The sequence below is a fragment of the Podarcis vaucheri genome (assembly GCF_965113315.1).
Source record: "Podarcis vaucheri genome assembly, chromosome: Z".
NCBI classification, from domain to species: Eukaryota; Metazoa; Chordata; class Lepidosauria; order Squamata; family Lacertidae; genus Podarcis; species Podarcis vaucheri.
Window position 1 is genome coordinate 36639607 of NC_138758.1, and position 24767 is coordinate 36664373.

A 24767-nucleotide genomic window follows, 5' to 3' on the forward strand; every position below is an offset into this window, starting at 1 on the left:
ATGTGTTCCTAAATAAGCCAGCGCTTTCTGCACAACCATGAGCCCTGGAATTCTTAGGGGAAGGACAATAGTTCAGTGGTGGAATTTCTTGCCTTGCAAGCAGAAGGTCCCAGGTTCAATTTCTGTCACCTCCAGATGGGACTTGGAGAGAGACTCCTGGCTGAAACCCTGGAGAACATTGGGCAGTCATTGTGGACAACACTCTGTTAGATAAACCCACAGTCTGATTCAGCATGAGACAGTTTCCTATCTTTTTAGTATAATGGCATTACAGTACTGGACCAAATAGATTCTGAGATGGTGTGTGAGGGTCCTGGCTTAAACTGCATGCAGCCCCTGCCTTTAATTGGTGACACAGTGCCCGGGCCACCGCTTTCTGATCCCCAAGGGCTCCCTTTGGCACAAAGGGAAGCTTACTTCTGCTTTTGTTGTACCTCCTATCCCATATCTTAATCATAAAATTGAGAGAGGGCTAGATAACCCAATGCTATGACAAAAACATGGGATCAGGCCAGTGGCCCATCTAGTCCAGCCTCCTCCTGTTCTCACAGTGGCCATTTGGGAAACCCTCAAGCCCATTATGGGAAACCCACGAGCAGGACCTGAGTGCAAAAGCTCTCCCACACCCTGTGGTTTCCAGCTGCTGGCATTCAGAAACATTGCTGCCTCCAACTGTGGTGGCAGAACATACACATCGTGGCTAGCAGCCAATGAAAACCCTCACCTCCTTGCCCCTGTGTGGTCATAACCCCCAGGATGCCCTTGTCCCTTCCATCACTCCTGCCTTTCAGTCTTTCTCAGTCCTGATGTGGTGTACCAGTGTTTCTACCTCCTCTGTGATTTTACAATAAAACCTCATGATGAAACCTTCCTTCCTAATCACCACAGCTCTTTGTGCAAAATGAGCTCTTCCCCATCCTTCCTTCTTTCCTTCCTTCCCCTGAGCCAGTAAATTGCCCATAATGACACCCCTTTTCTCTCCCCACCCCGAACCATCATTCGCAGCTTTACAGTTACTGGAGTTCTCAGAAAGTCTCTTTCTCTGTCTCTCTCTCTCTCTCCCCGCCCCCCACCCCCACCTTTTCAGCACACCTTCCATCCTCCTCTCTCCTTGTCATCTTGTGCTTTTTAGTGATTCCTTTCTCCTCCCGCTATTGTCTGGATTGTGTGCCTCTCCCGCTTCTCTCCATTAAGCATCTTTGCCATTCTTGCTGTCTGGAGGATTTTGACCTTTCAGTGTGCTGCAATTATTGCTAGCACTTTACATTCTTTGTCTGGGGAAATGGCCTCTGAGCAATCTAATAGCTGGTGGGTGACTTGATCAACTTTTTGGGGGCATTGTCAGTGTCTGTCTTGAAAGGAACTTGGGCTGAGCTTGGTGCCATGTGGGAGGTCTCTATTTCCTTTCCGGGATGCTTCCTCCATGACTTAGGAATGTTTACGTGCTGGAAACAACCCCAGTCACTGGGCAGGGGGGGCAATCTGCAAATGGGACATTTGTACTTCTCTTTCTCCACCCCACAGGGAAACGTGCACACCCACACCCACCACAGTACATTCGAAAATGATTACAGTACTTCCAAACCACTCAGAAAACTTCAACTTGGTGCATGTGTAATCAAAGACTAGAATATAGATCATTTGCAGTGCATAGTCATTAAATTCACCTCACAATAAAGGGTAGTATTTATAGCAAATAATGCATGAGAGGCCCTTCCATTTGGGGAAGAGGTAGAGCAATTGTTGTGCATTCAGAAGGTCCCAGGTTCAACCCCCAATGGCATCTTCAGGTGGGAGAGACTCCTATCTAGCTCAATATTACCCATAAGGTAAAGATAAAGGATCCCTGGATGGTTAAGCCAAGCCAAAGGAGACTATAGGGTGTAGTGCTCATCTTTCTTTTCAGGCCGAGGGAGCCGGCGTTTGTCCACAGACAGCTTTCCTTTATTGCCTATACTGACTGGCAGCAACTCTCCAGTGTTTCAGGCAGGGAGTCTTTCCCAGCCCTACTTGGAGAAACCACTAGGGTTGAAGCTGAGACCTTCTGCATGCAAAGCAGATGCTCTGTTTCCAAGGTACAACCTTTCCCTTTTAAATTTTTTAGATGTCAGTGTACATTATTCCACTTATTTCAATGTGTGATGAGCCAGCCTTGTTATTTTGGGTGTGTTCGTGCATGTATGCTATTTATTGTAGTAAGTGGATCCTGGACTTAATGCCTACCATCATGGCACTACTGCTCCCCACCCCCAACTATCTCAGACACTATATTGATTGATTGATTGATTGATTGATTGATTGAATTTACATCCCCCCTTTTTTCCAGGAGTTCAAGGGGGCCCACATGGTTCTCCCTCTCCTCGTTTAATCACAACAACACTGTGAGAATGAGTGCCTGGCCCCAAGGTCACCCAGTGAGCTTCATGGCTGAGTGGGGATTCGAACTTTGGTCTCTCAGATCCCAGTCCAGCGCTAACCACTACACCACACTTGGCCTTTATGTCTGTTTAGCATGACTTACCAGGTTGTGCCTGGATCAGGAGCCCTTTTTGCCTCACCTTTGTGTTGGTTAAGAGAGAGAACTTGAGGACGTGCAGCACTACACTCTGCTGGCTCTCTCTCTCTCTCTCTCTCTCTCTCTCTCTCTCTCACACACACACACACACACACACACACACACACATGTTGAGGTCACCTGCATTTCATCAGAGTGGTGATCTTTCCTACACAATTAGCATGCCCACCAAAAGTTGCCCACTTGCTTCCCCTGTAACAAGCCTGATGATCCCACACTGAAATGCTGACTGTTTATCCCTAATACACAAGCTTTTCTTCTGCTGTATCTAAAGGCTCATTCAGGCACCTCCATCTCTGATAATGGCACCACCAGTGTCTCATAGAATTGTAGAATTGGAAGGGACTCAAAGGGCAATCTAGTCCAATCCCTCAATGCAGGAATCACAGCCAAAGAATCTGGCTGCAGATTATTGGAGTTGTAGTCCAACAACATTTAGAGCTCAAAGTGTCTCCCACCAACCTTATCCAATCACTCCCCACTCCAAACACAGACTCTCCCCCTCCCAGCCTAATGCTTACTGGTTCAGTTTGCTCCATGCTGGGATCCTCATCTCCAACCTTTCCTGCAAAGGGAACTTTTCTTCTTCTTTTTTTAGAGGAAGAAAAAAATTCAAGTATCACTCTGTCTTATTCCTTCTGCACTCTTGGGCACTTTGTTCTGCACTGTCAGTGACCCCAGATCACAGGAGCAGACGGGAAAAGTGTCTTGCTTCCTGTTCTCTTCTCTTCTTTGCAAACGGATCACCCCCACAGACTCCCAGTCCCTTCAGGGGGGTGCTGTCGCTGTCCTCCTCAATGGATTTCAGATGCATGTTGGTGACCTCACTGAATGACTGGAGTCGGCGGGAAATGACGGTCGCTAATGACAAGGTGCTTTTCTCCCCTTTATGTGCTGTGTTGACGGCATTCTCGCTGACGAGAACAGGACATATCGGCAACGGTGTGTGACAAATTAATGTGCCCTTTCAGTATGGCGCTCTCTCATTGAACAAGGAGCTCTTCTGTGGTTCTGCCAGTGACTTTGCAAAGTTCACAAGTCACTGGGAAAGTGGTTCATGTATCTTTCACGTAGGGAAAGAGTTGCACAGTTGGATTGATTTCCAATTTAGCGTGGCGTTGGGTGGAAACAATTTATTCAGCCTCATCGAACATATGAAGAGCCGTGCTGGATCAGGCCAATGGCCCATCTAATCCAGCATCCTGTTTTCACAGTAGCCACCCAGATACCCTAGTGGTAGACCTTCAAGCAGGACCTAAGCACAAGAGCAGCTTTCCCCTCCTGTGGTTTCCAGCAACTGGTATTCAGAACCATTGCTGCCTCTGACTTTGGAGACAGAGTTGTTATGGCTAGTAACCCTTGATAGCCTTATCCTCCTCCTTGGTTTTGTCTGCTTTAAAGCCATCTAAGTTGATGGATATACGGTAATCCCCTCTTGTGGCACTGAGTTCCACAGTCAAATACATGCTGCACAGAGAATGACTTTCTTTTAAATGTCCTGAATCTACCAACATTCAGCTTCATTGGATGACCATGAGTCCAAGTATTAGGACCCTCTACCCATAGTCTCAACGCCACACATAATTTAATAAGCTTCCATCATGTCACCTCTTCCTTGCCTTTTCTCTAAACTAAAAAGCTTCCAACACTGCAACCTTTCTTCATAGAGGAGTCACTCTACCCTTTTGGTTATTTTGGTTCTGTTTTCTGAAACTTCCAGCTCTATGGTATACTTTTTGAGGTGAACTCTTTTCCATTGTTTTATGAAGGAGTTGAAAATTTGCATGGAAACAATTCCTCCATTCTCTCTTGTGTGTTATGGCTTCTACACCCTTCATTGAGGTTGTTACTTACTCCCCCCTCCACAAACTCCTGATGCAGTGGCTCCTAAACCTTTTCAGGCCACCGCCCCCTTGGTTCCACAAACTAATCCCTAGTGCCCCATACCTTACCCTGCCCTGTACAAATCATTATTCAGAATAGCAGTTTTCATGACCCACCAAGGAAGATAATAACACAAAAAGTTCAGAACAGTAATCATTAACTGCACATTTGTTCAGTTACAACTGCTCAGTTTAATTCAACAAAATGAATGCACTTGATTCTGTAAAGCCAGCTTTTCAAAGTCTGATAATCATTAACACCTCCATTTACACCCTCCTGCTACCCCCTTGCTTCTTAGGGCCCCCAGGTAATCCTGCCCACTTTGAGAACCACTGTTGTAATGTTTGCTTTTTCATCACCAGGTGGATGTGTGTTACCAATAAATTCAGCTCCTTTGCCCAATTAAAATGATTGGTGAAGGGTTGTAGCTTAATGGCAGAACATCTGCTTTGTATGCAGAAGGTCCCAGCTTCAACCCTCAGTGGCGTCTCTAGATAGAGCTGGGAATATCCCCTCCTGAACTCCTGGAGAGCATTGACAATACTGAGATAGATGTACCTATAAGCTGATTCAAACCAGCTTCTAGTTTAAATCTCTTTTTCCAGAATCATGAAAATTAGAATCATTTTTATTTTTAGAGAACGACCAATTTCTCAGGTACAGAGCATCTACTTTGCATGCAGAAGGTCCCAGCTTCAAGCCCCAGTGGCACCTCCAGATACTGCTGGGACGGTCCCATACCTGAAACCCTGGAGAGAAACTGCCAGCCAGGGTGGGCTATACAGAGCTAGATGAACCAGTGGTCTGATGCAGGATAATAAGACAACTTCCTATGTTCCTCAGGAGCATCTATTGCTCAGTGATAGAGCATCTGCTTTTCATGCAGAAGGCTCAAGGTTCAATCTATGGCATAGCCCTGGGGGCACTTCTAAGAAGGCCCTGTCCTTGGTAGTTACCTGCCTCATTTCATTCAACAGTGGCATTTGGAGCCAAGGTGTTCTTCAAAGTTTTGGTCTTAGAGAAAGGCACTCTATCGTGTAGCTAGTCCCAAACTGGTTTTTAAATTATTATTATTATTATTTCAACATACACCGCACTATACCCGGAGATCTCAGGGCGGTTCACAACAAGACCACAACATAGAAAATCAAACCAAAAGCAGTAACCCAATAACTCCCCCACCAAAAAAAACCACCACATTCTAAAAGGTCGTAAAGCGTACAAAAAAATCAACATTCTAAATGGTGCAAAGTGTAAAACCAACACTTCAAAGTGGGCCCAGAAACAGATATTGTGCAAAGACCTTTTAAAATTTCCTCAGGCTCTGTAGTTTATAAGTCACCCTGATGATACATTGTAAGGGCAGGGTATAAATCCAAATAAATAAATCGTCTGCCTTTATTGATTCCCCCCCCCTCCCTCTCACTGAGGGAGTCCTAATGAGCTTCAGAGGAAGTACAGGAGTTGCGGAACACTGTTTGAAAATGACTGTTCTAGATCTCCTTTTATTCTTGACCTCTGCTGGGGAAAATACTTTCCTCGAGGTTGCTTAGTCTAGTCTGGTGTTCCTTCAAAAGGAAGCTTTAAAAAGTCTCAGTTCTCTGCTAGCATCAGAGCCGTTGGTTGAGAGGAGGCAAATCAGCTGGGAGAAGGTAAACCTGGAGCAGTGACCAAGTGGTGAGCAGAGAGTTCAATCCTGTTGGCTGCGGGGGTCTGCTTTGCCAGGGAAGATGCACACAGCAGGATTGAACCCCTCCCACCCATTCTTGGTGTCACCCAGTGACATCAGCTGATGGACAGTTGGGTGTGCTTTTGCAGAGAAATGGCCTTGTGGGCCAAACTGGGCTCCTTGGCAGCTCAGAGGTTCCCCATTCCTGAGGCATATCCCTGATTTTGCCAGTGGGGTACAGTGGGAATATTTGAAGCTCCCTGCAGCAAACAGCCACCGCCACCAAATTTTAGATGGCAGCAAAGAAGCCACAGCTATCACTGCCATCCCACTCTTACATTCAGTTGGTAGAGCATGAGACTCTTCACCTCAGGGTCGTGGTTTCGATCCCTACGTTTGGCAAAAAAAACCTGCATTGCAGGGTGCTGGACTAGATGACCCTCGTGGTCCCTTCCAACTCTGTCAGCATCAACAGTTGAAACGTGCTTGTGTAAATTTGATGGAGCAGCCTCTGGTTGCGTTGAACTGACTCTTAATGAAAAGCAGTGAGCTCATAATGGAACAGAAGTTGTCATCTGTGGTGAAATCTAGAGAGAGATTTCATAGCCCATCTCCCATCACTGCTGCCACAGGGACCTGGCTGCCCGGAACTGCCTCGTTGGGGAGAACCACCTGGTGAAGGTGGCCGATTTTGGTTTGAGCCGGCTGATGACAGGTGACACCTACACAGCTCACGCCGGCGCCAAGTTCCCCATCAAGTGGACTGCGCCAGAAAGTCTCGCCTACAACAAGTTCTCCATCAAATCTGACGTCTGGGGTAAGAGCTGTGTAGCGTGCCTGTGGTGTTCTGTTGTACATGTAAATAATATTGTGTTTGTATATATATAATAATTTTAGATTAATAAAGTGATATGTGGTACATGCATATTAGGTAAACTGAGGGAAGCATTAGGTTGGGAGGCGGGGGAGAGTGTGCTCGGAATAGTGAGAGTGAACAGGAAGAACAGAAGAGCCCTGCTGGATCAGGCTAATGACCCATCTGGCTCAACATCCTATTCTCATGGTGGCCAACAGTGAATGGATAAGCGTTTTTAATATTGATGAGAGACAGTTTGGGATCTAAATGTTGTTGGACTACAGTGCCCATCATCCTCAGCGGGCTTAGCCAACGGTCAGGGATGGTGGGAGATGTAGTCTAGCAACATCTGTGGACCCCCCCCCAAGGGTGAAGAACACTGGTTCTGACAGACAGTTCAGGGCACTTGGACTCAGGAGTTGGATGTGGAGAGAATGACTGGATGTGGATGGGGTAACTACGTTGATTGTAACCAATTTTTGCATGATGGTTTCTGAGATCAAGGGAACAGGTCTTTGTTTGTGCTTGGACGCTACCAGAAACCATTTTGAATCAAGATGACAGGCTGAACCTTTCAAAACTGCAGTGATATCAGCCACTGATTTCAAAACTGCCTGGACTCCCATCATAGCTGTAGAAAAATCCAGTTTTCCAAGGTGGATAATATGCCTGCATTTGTGGAGGCTGTGGATTGTTGTTTTTTTAACATCACATTTTCTCCTCAATCTCCCAAGTGCTGGAGGACCGAGCTGTTAACAAAAGAAATGGTTCGACTAGAACAGTCCCTGGTTGTCTCCCATGTAATGCGTTGTGACACCTCTCAATACACAAGACGGCAGTGGCCTTCCCTTCATGTTAAGAGAGAGAGGGGTGGCTGAAGTAATTACATACAGGTTCCTGAGCTGATGACAAGAGGCTCTGCCTTGCCTAGGGGAATCTCAAGTACATTTAAAGCACATTTGGAACATATCCCCACCCCCCAGCACCAAAGAATCCTGGGAAGTGTAGTTTGTCAAAGAAGCTGGGTAAACTTCAGTTCCCATAATTCTTTGAGGAGGAAAATGTGCTACAAATCTATGGTGTGTACACAGCTTTCATTTCCTAGGTGAGTTGCAATGCTTGAGGATTTCATTCAGTCTCCCATCTTTAAGCAAACCAACCTGATTACTGATACATGTATCACATTATCCTTCCTTTGGGACAAAGCCATAGCTCAGTGGCAGAGCATCTATCTTGCATGCAGATGTTCACAGGTTCAGTCCCCAATGGTATCTCCAAGTGAAGCTGGGAATATCCCCTGCCTGAAACCCTGGAGAGCCACTGCCTGTCTGTGTAGATAGAACTGAGCTAGATGAAACAACGATCAGTATAATGCAGCATCCTATGTTCCTGCTTAAATTGGCCTTTTATTTAGAACTATGAGGACTGGAATCTTGCTTTGTTTCTAGGAGAAGGACTGTAGCTCAGTGACAGAACATTTGCTTTGCATGCAGAAGGTCCCAGCTTCAATTCTCAGCATCTCTGGCTAGGGCTGGAAATGTACACTCTCTGAAACCCCTGGAGAGTAGCTGTCTGTCAGTGTAGACAAGACTGCACTAGGTGGACCAGTGGTCAGATTCACTTTACTTGTGTTTTACTTCCATTCTTGGAGGAAGTATGCCTCTGAATACCATTTGCTGGGAATCACAGGTGGGAAGAGCACTGTTGTGCCGCTTGCAGACTTCCCTTTGGGGCATCTGTTTGGCCACCGAGGGAACAGAACACAGGACTAGATGGGCCCCTTTTGGCCTGATCCAGCAGCCAGGTTCTTTTCATGCTCTTAGGATAGAAGCGAGAAAGGAGGTCAGAGGGCTTTTTTGGAGTGGGTTAGAGAAGGTGAAGGAGAGCTATTTGATTCCCAGAGAAGAAGAAGCATCTCAATAGGAAAGGAGGTTTCAATTAATCCGCCCTGACGTCTCTTAATTGTGCCTTTAACAGGACTTGAAGGAACTTGAAGCGTTCGCACTGGAGACAAGCTAGTAAATTGAAAATTAGGCTAATTCTGCCCTGTCTTATCTCATGAGACTTGTCTGGATTGATGAAGAGGCTTGTTACTCTTCCTTAACGTCTCCGCAGCCGTTCGGCATGGAATGTGAGCTGCCCAGAGCGGGGAACTACCAGAGCGTGTTTTGCTCACGGCTCTCCCACCTCTGGGGAACAAATTTACATGTTGCATTAAAATCAGTTGGGAGTAGGCAAGCCTGGAGTGGGGACTCCTGCAAAGTAGCATTGGGCAGCCTCACCCAAGTGTGAATAATTCTGCAGCATTTTTGCCCCAGGATATGGAGAACACTCCAATCACAGCAGGGGCAAAGGTGTGACAGAGGGACCCACCCATTGCAGACACTGTGTCAGGGCAGCAAATCACACAGAGATGTACCAGGCAACCTCCTCTGTTTCAGAGGCAGCTTCCATAGGCTTTCATTATTTCAGTGGTGTGTTTCTTCTAGCACACTCACAGGAAGGAAACAGGGAGGGGGGATGGGACGAAAATTGAGAAAATAAATAAAAATAAATACCAGCTCAGACTAGTCTGTCCCTATGACTCCAGTGATGTCAGTGGTGCTCTAGGGTTGTAATAAGAGAAAAGACTCCCCCCGCCCCCCTGGTAACCTATCCTCTCTTTGATCGGAGATGCTGAGAGTCTGCATGTAAAGGAGTTGCTGCTGAGTGATGGTCCCTCCTCAAAAGAATTATTATTATTATTATCATTACTATTATTATTATTATTCATTAAATTAATCTATATATCACTTGTATCGCAAAATGACTTCTAAAGCAGTTTACTATAAAATCAGCATATAGTTAAAATATACACTAAGAGATCCACAGTGGCATTAAAACACCCTTAATTAAAGTATTCAACAAAACATGGAATTACAAAGCACAACAGGTTGTTGTTTTTTGAAAAATAAGTTAAAACAATAAGTTAAATCTCTTCCTTGTGGAGGGAGAAATGTTAATGTATATAGAACTGTACATATGGTTGATTTGAATATGTTATTATTGATTATGTATACTCAATGTTTTGGCTGCCTGGGGGGTTTCACTGGGTTTTGGTTGTTGGTTAAAAAATAAAGAAAAATAAACGAATAAAGAAAGAATAAAGAAAAAAGACAATAAAATTATAAGTTCAGTTCACCAAAAATGGTGTGTCTTCAGGAGCCGGCAGAACGTCAACACAGATGGGGCCTCTGTGGCATGCCATGAGACTGTGGCCTCCAGTGAAGCAGCCTGCCTCTGTGTTACCACCAGCGGATAATCTTCACCTTTCCCCAGAGGACCCTTTACCTGGAGGGTGCCAAAGATTTGGGCAGAGATGCTCTGCGAGCAAAGTATCTCAATTGAGGTTTATATATCAATCTATTGACAATGACAACAACCCTCTGAGCAATTTACATACAATTATATGTGAACTATTCATTAAAAGCATCAATAAAATCAAACATCATAAATCAGATTGACTTAAAACGCATCAAAATATATACAAAATCAGCAGTTTTACACATTTGAATATGCTTTGGATGCCTCTTTCTTTTGCTTATTAACTCCAACCCAGGGATAGTTTAGATGGCCTCTTTACCTCAGCAATCATTTTGGAGAGATTTGTTTTGGTTTAACTAGCCCTGGTGGTTTCTTCTCCTAGACTTTTCCTTGCCGTGCACAAACCTGGTTTGGGTATGTGCATTGCATGATTAACAGACAAGCTAAGTGTGAAACACACACCATAGCTCTAGTCCCCGTATTTATTGAGGCAATGCTTCTTTTCCCCCCTTGGCATTAAAAGAAATTTAATGAATGAATGAATGAATAAAAACAATAGTTCAACACAATATAATTGCATGTTAAAATTACGTGCGGTATCCCATGTTAGCCCTAACTCAGAGTAGACCCATTGAAATTGTTGGGCATAACTCATTTCAGTGGGTCTGCTTGAAGTAGAATTTAGTTGGCTACACCTGTATGTGTCTTAAAATTACATTGGTTCCCCCCCCAAACATCAATCCTACTTAAAGTAGACCCATTGAAATTGATGGATGTGACTAATAATTATTTTTATTGCATTTATATCCCACCTTTCTCTCCAGTGAGCTCAAGGTGGCACACATGGTTCTTCTGCCCCATTTAATCACCACAACAACCCTGGGAGGTAGATGTGGCTAAGAGGCAGAGACTGGCCCAAGGTCACACCCAGTGAACTACATGGTTAAGTGGGGATTTGAATCCTGGTCCTAGTCTGACACTCTTAACTACTACACCACATGGGTCTGCTTTGAGTAGAATTGGCTACAACGATACATGCCTTAAAATCACACTGGGCTCTATCTCCTGAATGTCAATCCTACTTTGAGTAGACCTTTTGAAATTGATGGGACTAATTTGGGTCCATTAATTTCAGTGGGCCTACTCTGAACAGAAGGTAGATACAACCTGTTGTTGTTGTTGTTGTTGTTGTTGTTGTTTATATATGTTCCCCTCCTTTGTCATAAGCTCCCATTTAAAGTATCAGTACATTGAAAATGTCTTACAGACTTCCTCTTCCCCTGTAGCCTTTGGTGTCTTGCTTTGGGAAATCGCAACGTATGGGATGTCTCCCTACCCTGGAATCGACCTCTCTCAGGTCTATGAGCTCCTGGAGAAGGACTACCGAATGGAACGACCTGAGGGCTGTCCGGAGAAAGTCTATGAGCTCATGAGAGCATGTAAGGTTTTACTTACTTCTACATCTCAGTGGGTTGCTGGGGTCGGCTGCAGTCACAGAGAAGCAGGGAGCCGCTCTTCACCTGGTCTTCTGCCCTTATTGACCCTTGTAAGAACAAGCTGATAGATGACAGGCCCAGGTGTCCCCTTGAGAAATGTGAGTTAATTGTTATTCCAACTGAAGATGAAAGCATTGCATTGTTTCAGCTGGCTTTAGTTACACTCATTATGGTCTTGTTTATTTTATTTATCGCATTTACATTCCACCTTTTTTCCCAAGGAGCTCAAGGTGGTGTACATGGTCTGCCCCCCACTCCTCATTTAATCTGCAGAACGTACCGTATTTTTCGCTCTATAGGACGCACTTTCCCCCCTCCAAAAATGAAGGGGAAATCTGGGCGCGTCCTATGGGGCGAATGCAGGCTTTTGCTGAAGCTTGGCGAGCGAGAGGAGTCGGTGCGCACCGACCCCTCTCGCCCTCCAGGCTTCAGGAAGACATCCGCAGCCTAGGCAGCCCTGTGGGAGGTCCCGTAGGGCTGTCTAGGCTGCGGATAGCAGCCTGCTTCCCAGAGCGTCGGGCGCCCTGAAAGCAGAGTGCCCAGCGCTTCGGGAACACATCCGCAGCCTAGGCAGCCCTGCGGGAGGTCCCGTAGGGATGTCTAGGCTGCGGATAGCAGCCTGCCACCTGGCGCGAGGGGCGCCCTGAAGCAGAGCGCCCCCCGCGCCGGGCAGACATCCGCAGCGTGGGGAGTCTTGCAGGAGTTCCCCATAGGGCTCCCCACGCTGCGGATAGCAGCCTGCTGCCCGGTGGGTGGGGCGCCCTGAAGCAGAGCGCCCCCCACGCCGGGCAGACATCCGCAGCGTGGGGAGCCTTGCAGGAGTTCCCCGCAGGGCTCCCCACGCTGTGGATAGCAGCCTGCTGCCCGGTGGGTGGGGCGCCCTGAAGCAGCGCGCCCCTCACGCCGGGCAGACATCGGCCAGCCCCACAAGCTCGGGGGACAGCAGGGAGCCGCAGCGCTGCCATCCCGCTGTTCCTCGACCTGGTTCGGTTTCCCCGACCTGCTTTTGGGGGGGGAAATAAAGGGGGGAAAATTCCTTTATTTCCCCCCCAAAAAACTAGGTGCGTCCTATGGGACGGAGCGTCCTATGGGACGAAAAATACGGTAATCTGTGGCAAAGGTTAGGCCGAGAGATGTTGCCTAGCCCAAGGTCACCTTAGAACCCCAGTCTCCCAGGTCCTCATTTAATTCTTACAGTGACCCTGTTAGGTAGGTTAGGCTGATAGCCCCTATCGCTTCACCCTTATGGCTAGGAGGGAGAACTCAAGGAAGTGCACCTTCTCACCCATCAGGGAGTTTGGCTACTCCTCCCAAAGAGTTCTTAACTTGTGAGAATGGGAAGAAACTGCATGGTAGAGAGAGTGGGTTTGCACATGTGTTGAAGGTATTTCACAAAACGCTAACATTCCGCCCTTCCTTTCCTACTTTTCAGGCTGGCAATGGAGCCCATCCGATAGGCCTTCCTTTGCAGAAATCCACCAAGCGTTTGAAACTATGTTTCAGGAATCCAGCATTTCTGATGGTAGGTGCCATCACGGATAATTCCCGCTCTGTGGGAGGCGAGATAAGTGCTTTGTTTTCTGCATGATTGCTTCATCTGCATAACCCCATGCATTTTATTTTATTTTTGGAGATGTAGTGGAAATCTTCTTTTGATAAGTCAGGGTAGGGGGCCACCAACAGTTCTGGGTCCAGAAACTCAGACAGACAAAACCCACTGCAGTCAGCTGAAGGCAACCAACCATGTTCTCAGCACCAATGAAAACTAATAAATGAATAGAAAGAATCTACCCAAATGATGCTGACATAAAAGCCCCACATATACACTAAGTAAAAGAATCTAATTTTACTCCCCCCATCTGAAAATAGAGTCTATGTAGATACTTTTGTAACCCAAGAAAATCTTTAATAAAAACAATTTTAAAAGAAACTCAAGACTAGCACCCAAAATGGACTAGTAGCCAACACAAACACGCACACAGAGATACTAGGCACTGTGTCCCCAACTCTCTCAGCTCTCCAACCCCTTGCGATTCCCCCCCATTAACCCCCTAGAGCAGCGGTTCTCAACCTGTGGGTCCCCAGATGTTGTTAGACAACAACTCCCATCATCCCTGACCACTGGTCATGCTGGCTAGGAATGATGGGAGTTGCAGTCCAACAACATCTGGGGACCCACAAGTTGAAAAACACTGCCCTAGAGCTTTCCCTCCCCACCCCATGCATCTAGGAAGCAGAGCCAACCAAGGCTGGATCTGGACACATCAAAGAAGCTTTTCCGTTTAAAGTGTTGTAAATTTAAACAGGGAAAACAGGTAGAGAAAACCAGAACTCCACATCACCATCTGGTGGCACAGTTATATTGCATGTACAACACATATAAATCGCTTTTCCTTTACCAGCCTAGCTGAATCCCAACTTGTATTTTTGTCCCCATCCTCCTTCTCCCTGCTGAGTTTTACAAGGGGCAGCAGCAAGACCTGATAAGGAAGCTGATGGGCAGGGCTGCCCCCTGAGCTGGTTTCAAGGAAGGCTGGGGTTGGTGGGGTGGTGCCTCACTTGTCCTAATAGAATGGCCTGCACTGCAGTAAAGGCTTAATTTCTGTCAGTTGCTAACTCTGGTTAGTGCCTGTTGACTCTTTGCTCTCTCTCCCCCTGCTCCCCACCCCATCCTTGTGTTTTCCAGAGGTGGAGAAAGAGTTGGGGAAGAAAGGAATGAGAAGCGTAGTGAGCACCTTACTACAAGCTCCAGAACTGCCAACAAAGACAAGGACATCCAGAAGAGGAGCTGAATGCAAAGAAGCCAATGAGAGCTTGGAGGCGGGATCCACCAAAGGGCCAGGGGAATGCGGTATGTCCTAGCTCTGGTAGCAAGGTGACTCAAGGTGGCTCCAGGACACTTGAGGCACCTTGAAGAGGCTTGAGGCAGCCTGCAGCACACAAAACAGCTGGGTCAGGACTCCAATGACCATTGGGGTTGCTCCTTCCTAGATTTGATGTGTGTGTGTTTATGAGAAAGAGATAAAATATGGATGTGGTTGTTTTGTGTAGCATTATGAGGATTTTTTGAGATGTATGCTCATACCAGGCCAGGGCACAATCTGGATTTTAACATATATATTTTTTTTAAAAAATAATAGTTAAACAAATTAACAAAATTTATATGCCACTTGATTGTACATGAAACTCCTAAGGACTTTGGCACAAATAACATTAAGCAAACATTAAAATTATTGACAGCAGACAAAGTTAAAAACAGGAGTTTAAAAAAAATGATTCCAAACGGTGGGTGACACTCAAATTAAAAATACATCCAAGTTCTAAATCAGTTAATTTAAAACATCTTAAACAATGAGGGCAAGGCCATCCCCAGAGAGGTGGTGTTAAGGAGGTAGCCCTTGCCCTTGCTTACCTCTGAAGCAGCTGCTGCTGCTGGGGGCGCCCCTGCCCCCATTGGACCAGGCCTTGATATAGCTCCTACTACCCTAGTAGATTGAGCCCAGGTGTGCTCTCAAGCAATCTGGCCAGGCCTCCCTCTGCCAGTGAAATCCAGCTGCTATGGAGGAGGGTCACTTACAGTCTCCGGCTGCTCCACTAAATTGGACCCCCTTTACCCTGATCCACCAGCCAGGCTCTTTGTGTTCTTTTTTTTTTTTTTTTTTTTGCATTTTAAAAATTTTTTATTAATCTTTCCATGTATATACATTAAATCCTTGTTTCATACATCTCATTCTTTTGGACTTCCTTCAACGTCCTTGACATTCATTCGTATTTATCTCTTAATAACGCATTCCAGTCTTTCGTACTGCCATTAGTACCATCTTTCAAACATTGTTTTCCATAAGCAATACTTCTTAGTGTTTTACAGTGCCTCTTTAAATCCTGCTAGTGTTGTGTTTACTAAACATTTGTTCTCCAGATAGTCCGCAAATTTTCCCCAGTCATCTATAAATTTTTGATCCTTCATATATCTAATTTTCCCTGTTAATTTATCTAACTCCGCATATTCCGTCAATTTTAATCTCCACTCTGTTAACGTTGGGCTTTCTTCCTGCTTCCACTTCTGCGCTATCACCATTCTAGCTGCTGTTACCGCATATTGGAAGATTTTACAATCCTTTCTTTTGATATCTTTTCCAACCATACCTAGTAGAAAAGCTTCGGGTTTCTTTACAAATGTATAGCTTAAAATCTTTTTGATTTCATTATAGACTTCGTCCCAAAAGCTTTTAATCTTCCCACATTCCCACCATTGGTGATAGAACGTCCCTTCTTTTTGTCTACATTTCCAACATTTGTTATCTGTTTTATACATCTTGGCTAGTTTAACGGGTGTTATATACCACCTATATAACATTTTTAACATATTCTCCCTTAGCAGTACACATGCTGTAAATTTTATATTCACTCTCCACAATTTCTCCCACTTTTCCAATTGAATATCATATCCGAGGTCCTTTGTCCACTGAGTCATCACTTTTTTAACTTTCTCATCTTTCATATTCCATTCTAACAATATTTTATACATACTTGACAGATTTTTCCGATCACAATTTATTATCTCTTTCTGAAATTTCGATGTCTTTTCATCATAGCCCCTCTCCTTCACTTCTTTTTTAAATATTTCATTTATTTGATAGTAACTCAGCCAATCGTATGTATATCTTTTTACCTGGTCGTATGGTTTAATTTTCCACTTCCCTCCTTCCTTCAATACCAATTCTTCGTACCTACCCCATTTTTTCCCCATATTGACTTTCTTTACACTTATTAACTCCACTGGTGATAACCAGTGTGGGGTTTTTGGTTCTAGTATGTTCTTATATCTGTTCCAAACTTCTATCAGAGGTCCCTTAAAGATATGGCTGCAAAATCCCTTATGTACTTTTATCTTATCTTTCCACAAGTAGGCATGCCATCCGAATTTGTTCTTATACCCTTCTAAATCCAATAGCTCTGTATCCTCCAACTTTATCCATTCTTTAATCCAGCATAGGCATGCCGCTTCGTAGTACAGTCTCATGTCTGGTAGGGCGAAGCCCCCTCTTTCAGTAATATCTGTTAATGTCTTAAACTTAATTCTGGGCTTCTTTCCTTCCCAGACAAATTTAGAAATCACCCTTTGCCATTCTTTAAAGTTTTTTATGCCCTTTATTATCGGAATCGTTTGGAATAGAAAAAGCATTTTGGGGAGTACCATCATCTTGACCATGGACACTCTTCCCCAGAGTGATAATTTCATTCTTGCCCAAATCTCCAGATTTTTCTTAATTTCATTCCACACCGGGATGTAATTATTTTGGTATAGGTCAATATTTTTTTCAGTAAGCCAGAGTCCTAAATATTTAACTTTTTTAACTGCTTCAATTCCCGTTTGTTCCTGTAATGATTCTATCTTATCTTGGTCTAAGTTTTTAACGATCATCTGGCTCTTTGTGTTCTTATTAGCTGTGGTATTTGGGAAAGATCCTCCATGTCTAAGAGAAATCTACCTGGAAGTGCCATTTGCTGGTGAGGCAATGGCATGGGCCTTACAGCCCTGCTTCTGGGGTTGGATGGGCTGCTGGTCGGATCCAGCAAGGGTGGTCTGCCTTCGCTCTTGGAGGTACTGTGCCCCCTGGTGCCAGTTGTTTGGAATCCTAAGTGTCCCTGGTGACGCTGGTATGCTGAGATCTTGCTTGTGGGCTTCCCATAGGGCATCTGGTTGATCACAAGTGTATTTCCCAGTCCTAACTGGGAATTGAACCTGAGACCTCCTGCATATGAAGCAGGTGCCTTACCACTGATCTGTGGTTCCATGTCTTAATGATAAAGAACGATTCAATTCCTTGTGGTTCTGAATTAAATAGGGGCATAGGAAGCTGCCTTATGCACAGAACATTGTTCCATCATGCTCAGTATGGTCTACAGTGACTGGCAGTGGCTCTCCAGGGTTTGAGGCAGCTGGTCTTTCCTAGCCCTACCTGGAGACACTGCCAGGATTGAACCTGAGACTTTCCACATACATAGCAGGTGCTGTATTGCTGAGCTAAGTTTGCAGTTTTTTACTTGAGATTACGAGGCAGCTGCACACAAATGGCCACCCAGCTCTAGAAAGCCTATTCAAATTGGCCTACAGCCCAGAGATTTCTGTTGCATGTTACTGGAATGAGAACTTAAGAAGGGCCATGCTGGTTCTTCAGACTCCAAACGTCCACCATCCTCTATTCCAGCATCAGATAACCAGATACCTCTGACCATGTGCACGACGCAAGGGCACTGGCATGTTGCTTCCCAGTAGCTCTCAGATAAACTGCCTCTGAACAGAGAGGCTGCACCTAACTATCATGGCTAACAGCTGCTGATAAATAAACCTTCCCATTCCTCCATGAACGTGCCTGATCCGCTCTTAAACTCAGTGGTCGTCACTACGTCTCACAGTAGTAAATCTTTAAAAGTAGCTACTTAAGAGAACGAGCTGAGAAGTCATTTGGTGTCCTTAGATAAGCTGCTCTCTGCCCGCCCCCCGCCAAACAAATCTGCAGCATGGCGCGGGATAATCATGCTGCTGTACCTAATAAGAGTTACTGACATAATTCATGTGAAGCACTTTGAGAGCTTAGAATAAATACCAGGTCGTATTATTATAGCAGTGTAACTTATGCCTGCCACATTTCAAATCAACCTCCAGACAGGCCCATAAGGCGAGGAGATTGGTTTGCCGGTTAAGCAAGTGCTGTCTAATTCTTGACTTTCTATTTTTCCTGCTCTGCAGATCCCGCGGACCACGAGCCAGCAGTGTCCCCCTTGCTGCAGCGGAAGGAGAGGGGCCCTGCAGACGGGGGCTTGAATGAGGATGACCGCTTGCTCCCGAAGGACAAGAAGACCAACCTCTTCAGCGCCCTCATCAAGAAGAAGAAGAAGATGGCCCCCACCCCGCCCAAGCGGAGCAGCTCCTTCCGGGAGGCGGACGCCCATCTGGACCGCAAGGGAGGGGGTGAGGAGGAGGGCAGCAACGGGGCTGCGCTGGCAGACGCCGAGGACCGCGCCAGGTTCCAAGGTGCCATCAGCGAGGCTGGAGTCACCAATGGGACTGTGTCTGGGAACTCAGGGTTGCTGTCGCCCAACCCCTGGAAAAAAGCTGGCCCTGCCACCAATAGCCGGCCAGGGGCCAGTGAGGAAGAGAACAGCTTGAACTCTGCCAGCAAGCGCTTCTTGCGATCGTGCTCGGCCTCCTGTGTGCCCCATGGGACCAAGGACACAGAGTGGAAGTCAGTCACCCTGCCCCGGAACCTGCAATCCACAGGGCGTCAGTTCAACTCGTCCACCTTTGGGGGGCACAAGAGTGAGAAGCCTGCCCTGCCTCGGAAGAGGGCCAACGAGGCAAAGGCAGATGTGGTCACCCGGGGGACAGTGACCCCACCTCCTCGGCTGCTCAAGAAGAGCGATGAGGCACCTGAAGATGTCTTCAGAGATGCCGAGTCCAGCCCGGGTTCCAGCCCGCCCACACTGACGCCAAAACTTATCCGGAGGCAGCAGCTTGTGCCTCCCGCCAGCCTTCCTCACAAAGAGGAAGGCATGAAATCCAGTGCCTTAGGAGGTGGGTTGGGAGCAGAGCAGAGCCCCTCTGCCAAAGCTGGCATCTTCCTCAGCAAAGCTCCTGCTGAAGAGCCCCGGCTGAGGAAGGCAAAACAGCCTTCGGAGAAAGACAAGGGGAAGCTCTCCAAGTTGAAACCAGCCCCGCCCCCTCCAGTCTCCTCCTCATCTTTTTCCATAGGGAAAAGCAGCAAGGGGGGTCTTAGCCCGGGACACGAGGAGACACCCATGCCAAAGGGCAAGCAGCCAACTCAGGCCACAGACTCCTCGAGCATTGAGCCCCCCAAGTCCAGTCTGTTAGCAGAGGGAATGAAAAAGCCTGCGATCTCCTCTGTACCAAAGCCCCCATCCGCCACAAAACTGCTGCTGATGGCAGCCTCCACCTCCTCCACTACTTCTCCCTCATCTGCCCCAAGTGTTGACCAGCCTCCCTCTACGGCCTTCATCCCCCTCATCTCCACTCGTGTCTCCCTGCGAAAGACCCGCCAGCCCCCAGAGAAGATCGCCAGTGGGGCCGTCACCAAGGGGATGGTCTTGGAGAGCTCTGAGGCTCTGCGGACGGCCATCAGCAAGAACTCTGAGCAGATGGTGAGCCACAGCGCCGTCCTGGAGGCAGGCAAGAATCTCTACACTTTCTGTGTCAGCTACGTGGACTCCATTCAGCAGATGCGGAAGTTCACATTCCGGGAAGCCATCAACAAGCTGGAGAACAGCCTCCGGGAACTCCAGATCTGCCCTACTGCAGCCACCGGGGGCCCCTCTGCCACCCAGGACTTTAGCAAGCTGCTCAGTTCTGTGAAAGAAATTAGTGACATCGTCCAGAGGTAGCAGAAGCCACTGGATACCTGTAACTGGGGAAGATGATGGGTTGCTGCACAACTGAGTGCTGATGCAGGACTTGGGGGTGGGGTGGCATGGGTGGGGGTGGAGGGCATCAGTTGGGACTGGCCAAGGCATTTTGTGGCCTGGGGCAGAACAAAACAGCCCCCAAATCATCACACATATTAACTAACACAGGGTGATGTCTTCTGTGCTTGACCCAACTGAAACCAGTGGGTCCCAGGAAATACAATTCAAGGGGTGTGTGAGGCTATGAAGCTCACTGAAGTGAAGCAGGTCTGGATCTGGTCACTGCCGGAACAGGAGGCTTCCCAGGAGATACAAAGGTGCACCACATGGAGTCCTGTGATGGAAAGAAGTCAATACACAAACAGACACAGAAAGTGTGCAAGAACAGCTCTCCTCAATTTTAGCCAGGGGTTACACAGGATCCTCTGAGGGCTTCTACCTCCCTCCCTCCCTCCCTCCCTCCCTCCCTCTGTGTCACCCTTAAGGGCTCTCAAAACCCTCTGCCTCACCTTGAACCACCCCATCCTATCATGTGTGGGCACAAAGCTGCCTGTTCATTGCAAGTCTAGCCCCTGAACCAGAGACTCATTGAGAGATGGTCCACCCATCCACATATCTCTCTCCCTCTCCCCCTCTCCCTTTTCTAACCCAGATTCCCTGCTGTCTCGAAATCCTCTTATCTGTGGAGTTCTCGCCTTGAGGGGAAATGACTGAACAGTATTGAGGCTGGCATCATTTCCTTTTATTCCTGTTTAATGTTTCATTTCTTTTGGACTAACCTGTACATTGGAGGCTGTGCTTGATGGACCCTGCTGCCTGGACCAGTTTTCCCGGCCAAAAGGTGTATGGAGGAGGTCTCTTCAAGTTCCTTCCTTCTCTTCTCCCCTGTATGGTGTTTTATTCCATACCTGCCCTTCTCCACTTCCCTGTCATCTGCACCAGATCTCTGTATTTTCCAGTTTGGAACTGGCTAGCGAAGGGGACAGAGGGAGGAGGAGATATTGGCAATGATGCAAAGCCCTGTCTTGCCAGGAGAACCTGAGCAATTATTATGTCCCTTTGCCCCCATGTTCCCACCACTACCTGTATCCACTGTCAAGGGGTCCTTTATCTTACCTTACCTTACCTTAGACCTGTTCTGGTGGTGAAAAACCACCACCACCACCGCATTCCCATCTCTCCAATAAACAGCCTAGCCAAATTATTTCTAAATGGCATGATTCAACCAGGGCATCAGTTAAAGCAGGTACCTCCCAAAATTTATGCTGGTGGTGAATTGCTAGCATCTGACTAGAAATTAAAATGGGAGCTGTAAATCTCTCCCCCTCAAAAAAAAAAAATATATGTAGCACTGTCCTGCAAAGAAACACTTTTGGTGGGTTTTCAGAAATTTGTTGATTTTCATAGAAGTGGGGCTTACTATCAGTATTTAACCAGAGGCAGAAGAGAATTTTATCCTCCCACACTAATTTCCTTCCTGAAGCAAGCTCAGTCATTCCCACTGTAGATTCACTTTGTGCTTTCATATTTGGACTACAAAGAACTTTGTTCAGGGCATGGATGGGAAACCTGTGGCCTTCTGGATGCTGTTGAAACTCCCAGTTCTCAGCGGCCAGCATGGCCAACAGTCCAGTGGGGATGGGAGCTGTGAGATGTGAGCCCAACAATGAGGGACTGGCAACTAGTTCTTGTTGGATGCCTGGCCCCTTGTCAGGGATTTTGGAAGTTGTAGTTCAATAACGTCTGTAAGGGCACACAACCACTGACTCTTGATTTAATGAAAATGAACTGCAATCCTTTGTGTTCATAAACCCCTCTTGACAAAGGCTCATCTTACAGTAGCACTGCTCCTAACAAGTGCCAAGAGGGGATTAGATGATTAAATGCAAAAGGTAATTCCCTGCAGATGCCAAACTAGGCATGTCAGGAAGAAGTGTGCAGGAAGAAGGCATGTCACATGCTGTCTTTGTCTCTGTAGGATCCCTCATCCTCAATTAAATAGATAGATACATAGATAAGATAGACTTGGATGGCTTTAAAAGAGGAGTGTACAAATTCAGGGAGCAGAAGGCTATTGATGGCTACTTGCCACGGTGGCTGTGCTCTGCTTCTATAGTCAGAGGCAGTAATGCTTCTGATTTCCAGAACTCTTGAGAGGGGAGTGCTTTTGAAATCATGTTCTGTTTGCCTGTTTCCTGCGGGCATCTGGTTAGCCACTGTGAGAACAGGATTCTGGGCGAGATGGCTCATTGGCCTGATCCAGCAGGCTCTTATGTTCTTAGATAAACAGACACGCACAGGGGAGCATTTGATCCCATCTGCACAGAGGGTTCTAAGAGCCAGGAGCAGTTTTATCCAATGAGACATTTGTTGACAGAATCTCCTAATCCAAGAGCATAGCTAGCCCCCTGCCCCTTTGCAAAGCGATTAGCTCCCCTGTCTTGCTGGCTTCCCAAAGCCTTGTCCCATCACCTGCTCACCAGTCTACTGTCACATTTACTGCCCAGGAGGTTTCAATCCCACCTACTGTCCCCTTGGCAAAAATTGTTTTTTTGATCAGCTCAATGCTACTTCACCCTGTTAACTGCAATTTACCACCACTTGATTTTTTAAAAAGCGAGGCTCAAGGAAACCAAAACCTATTATCATTCGCCCCTTCCTTCTCTTCTTTTGCCTCGCGTTGTCCTTATCCTCTCTATGTGTCTTCAGCACTAACCACTTTTAAATTACATTGCTGCCTTCCCCTTTGAGGGTTCTTTAGCTGTGATTCCTGCATTGCAGAGGGTTGGACTAGATGACCCTACCAATTCTGTGATGCTACGATTTCCTTTTTTATATGTTGGTTATGTCGCTGTGACATTTCTGAGACTCTTTCCTCTCCACTCCACCCACAAAACCCACTCGCACACCGCTTTGCAACATAGTCATAACATGTTTCTTTTTTGTACATGACAATAAATATGGGGATGTAAATGCACCACTGCCGGCTGCCTTTGTGGACCCAGATGTGCATGACAAAAAACAAACAGTAGACCAAAAAAGACTTGCACCCCTAAACACTCACATACACACCCAGAAAAAGATATCTCTCTTTTCCTGTTGGGCTCTACTGTTTCCAGAGGGTACCAATTTCGTTTTTGTGGATAATCTCTTGTTGCCACTATAGATATATGTTTGTAACTCAATATTACACACAGTTTTGTAGGTCTTTCTGTCTGTTTCGTTTTACAACATGTGAATAGCTGTGTCTCTCTTTGCACCCCCACCCACCCACGCAATAATACTTGCGGGACTTTGTAGTTTTCCTCCCTCAGCTGATGATTGTCCAGTTCAGAATGGGGGGCTGGGGGCTGGAGGATACCTCCCCTCCCCCCTGTAAATGGCTTTCTCTCTCTATCTTTGGCTTTGTGTTTGTTTTTTAAATAATTCCAGATTTTTCTTCCTTAGCGGTTTTTTTTTTTAAATAAATTGATGTCAAAGAAAGGAGGAGCATTTTCTTCCCTGTCAAATGAAGTCAAACTGTCTCCGGTTTCAAATGGATAGGAAGGTTGACACCCTTCAACACCTGACGGTATGCTGCACAGCCTCATTGCTTTCAGCATGGAAGCAGCACTTTTCTCTCTCTGAATTTCTGGGGAGGGGAGCCTTCTACCTGCTCAGAAGTCCACACACAAGATGTGGTGAAGCTCCTCCCCAGAAAAAATTTCTCACACATAGAAAGCTAGTGCATCAGCGAGAAGGGCAATGCTAGAGCTTTGGTAACCTATCTAATTATGGGGCAAGCGTAAGAATCTCTCAGGAGTTGGGACCCCCCCCCTCAGGCCATGGACGACATTCTGTCATGAGCAGCATTCCAGGGATGAGGAGGGCCAGAGGCAAAAGTGTCTGAAGGGGTGGCAACAAATGCAACTCTGCCTTTGAACAATAGGCTATATTGGACGGGGATAACTTGGCCATGGTCCTCCATGCTCTGGTAACTTTTGGACTTGATTGTTGTGGTGCGTTCTCTGTGGGGCTACCCTTGAAGATGGAAACGTCAACTACTCCAAAATGCAGCACCCACATTGCTGGGTGGGGTTCCCTTCAGATCTCAGCTGTTTTGGTTGCCAGCGAAGCCCAATTCCAGACACATGCTATTGTTTAAAGCCCTAAATAGTTTAGATCCCAAATATTTGAAAGACTGCCTCTTTCTCTACAGTCCCTTCCCTGGCTTGAAAATCGTCAGAGAAGGGGCCCTCTTGGTAGCTTCACCACCTTCATAGATTTGGGGTAGTGGCATCCCCTAAGCTGTGCAACTTGCTCCCCACAATGGTATGTCCACCACCTTCGCTATACAGCTTTTGACAAATGCTGAAAATGCACCTCTTTACCCTGGCCTTTGACATCCGAGATATGTGTTTTCACGGCCCACCCTGCGGCTGATCATAAACAGGTTTTGATTTGGAAAACCAGTTGAAAACTGATCTAACACTAGAACGGGGACATCCAGTGAAACTGGGTGTTGGAAGATTCAGGACTTTTTCACACAGCTCAATGTATAGCTACTGTGGAACTCACTCC

At 46.5% G+C, this 24767-nt stretch overlaps 1 protein-coding gene across 2 annotated transcripts in view; it reads left to right on the forward strand.

The window, feature by feature from the left end:
• The window catches only part of ABL1 (ABL proto-oncogene 1, non-receptor tyrosine kinase), a 130490-nt gene extending 106800 nt beyond the window's left edge, over window positions 1-23690 (forward strand). For both annotated transcript variants that reach the window (XM_082207810.1, XM_082207811.1), the window contains exons 7-11: window positions 6761-6945; window positions 11574-11726; window positions 13216-13305; window positions 14470-14634; window positions 18538-23690. In XM_082207810.1, the coding sequence (XP_082063936.1) occupies window positions 6761-6945; window positions 11574-11726; window positions 13216-13305; window positions 14470-14634; window positions 18538-20186 (2242 nt within the window). In that variant the 3' untranslated portion in view covers window positions 20187-23690. The remainder of the gene's footprint in view (window positions 1-6760; window positions 6946-11573; window positions 11727-13215; window positions 13306-14469; window positions 14635-18537) is intronic.
• The last annotated feature ends 1077 nt before the right edge of the window (window positions 23691-24767 follow it).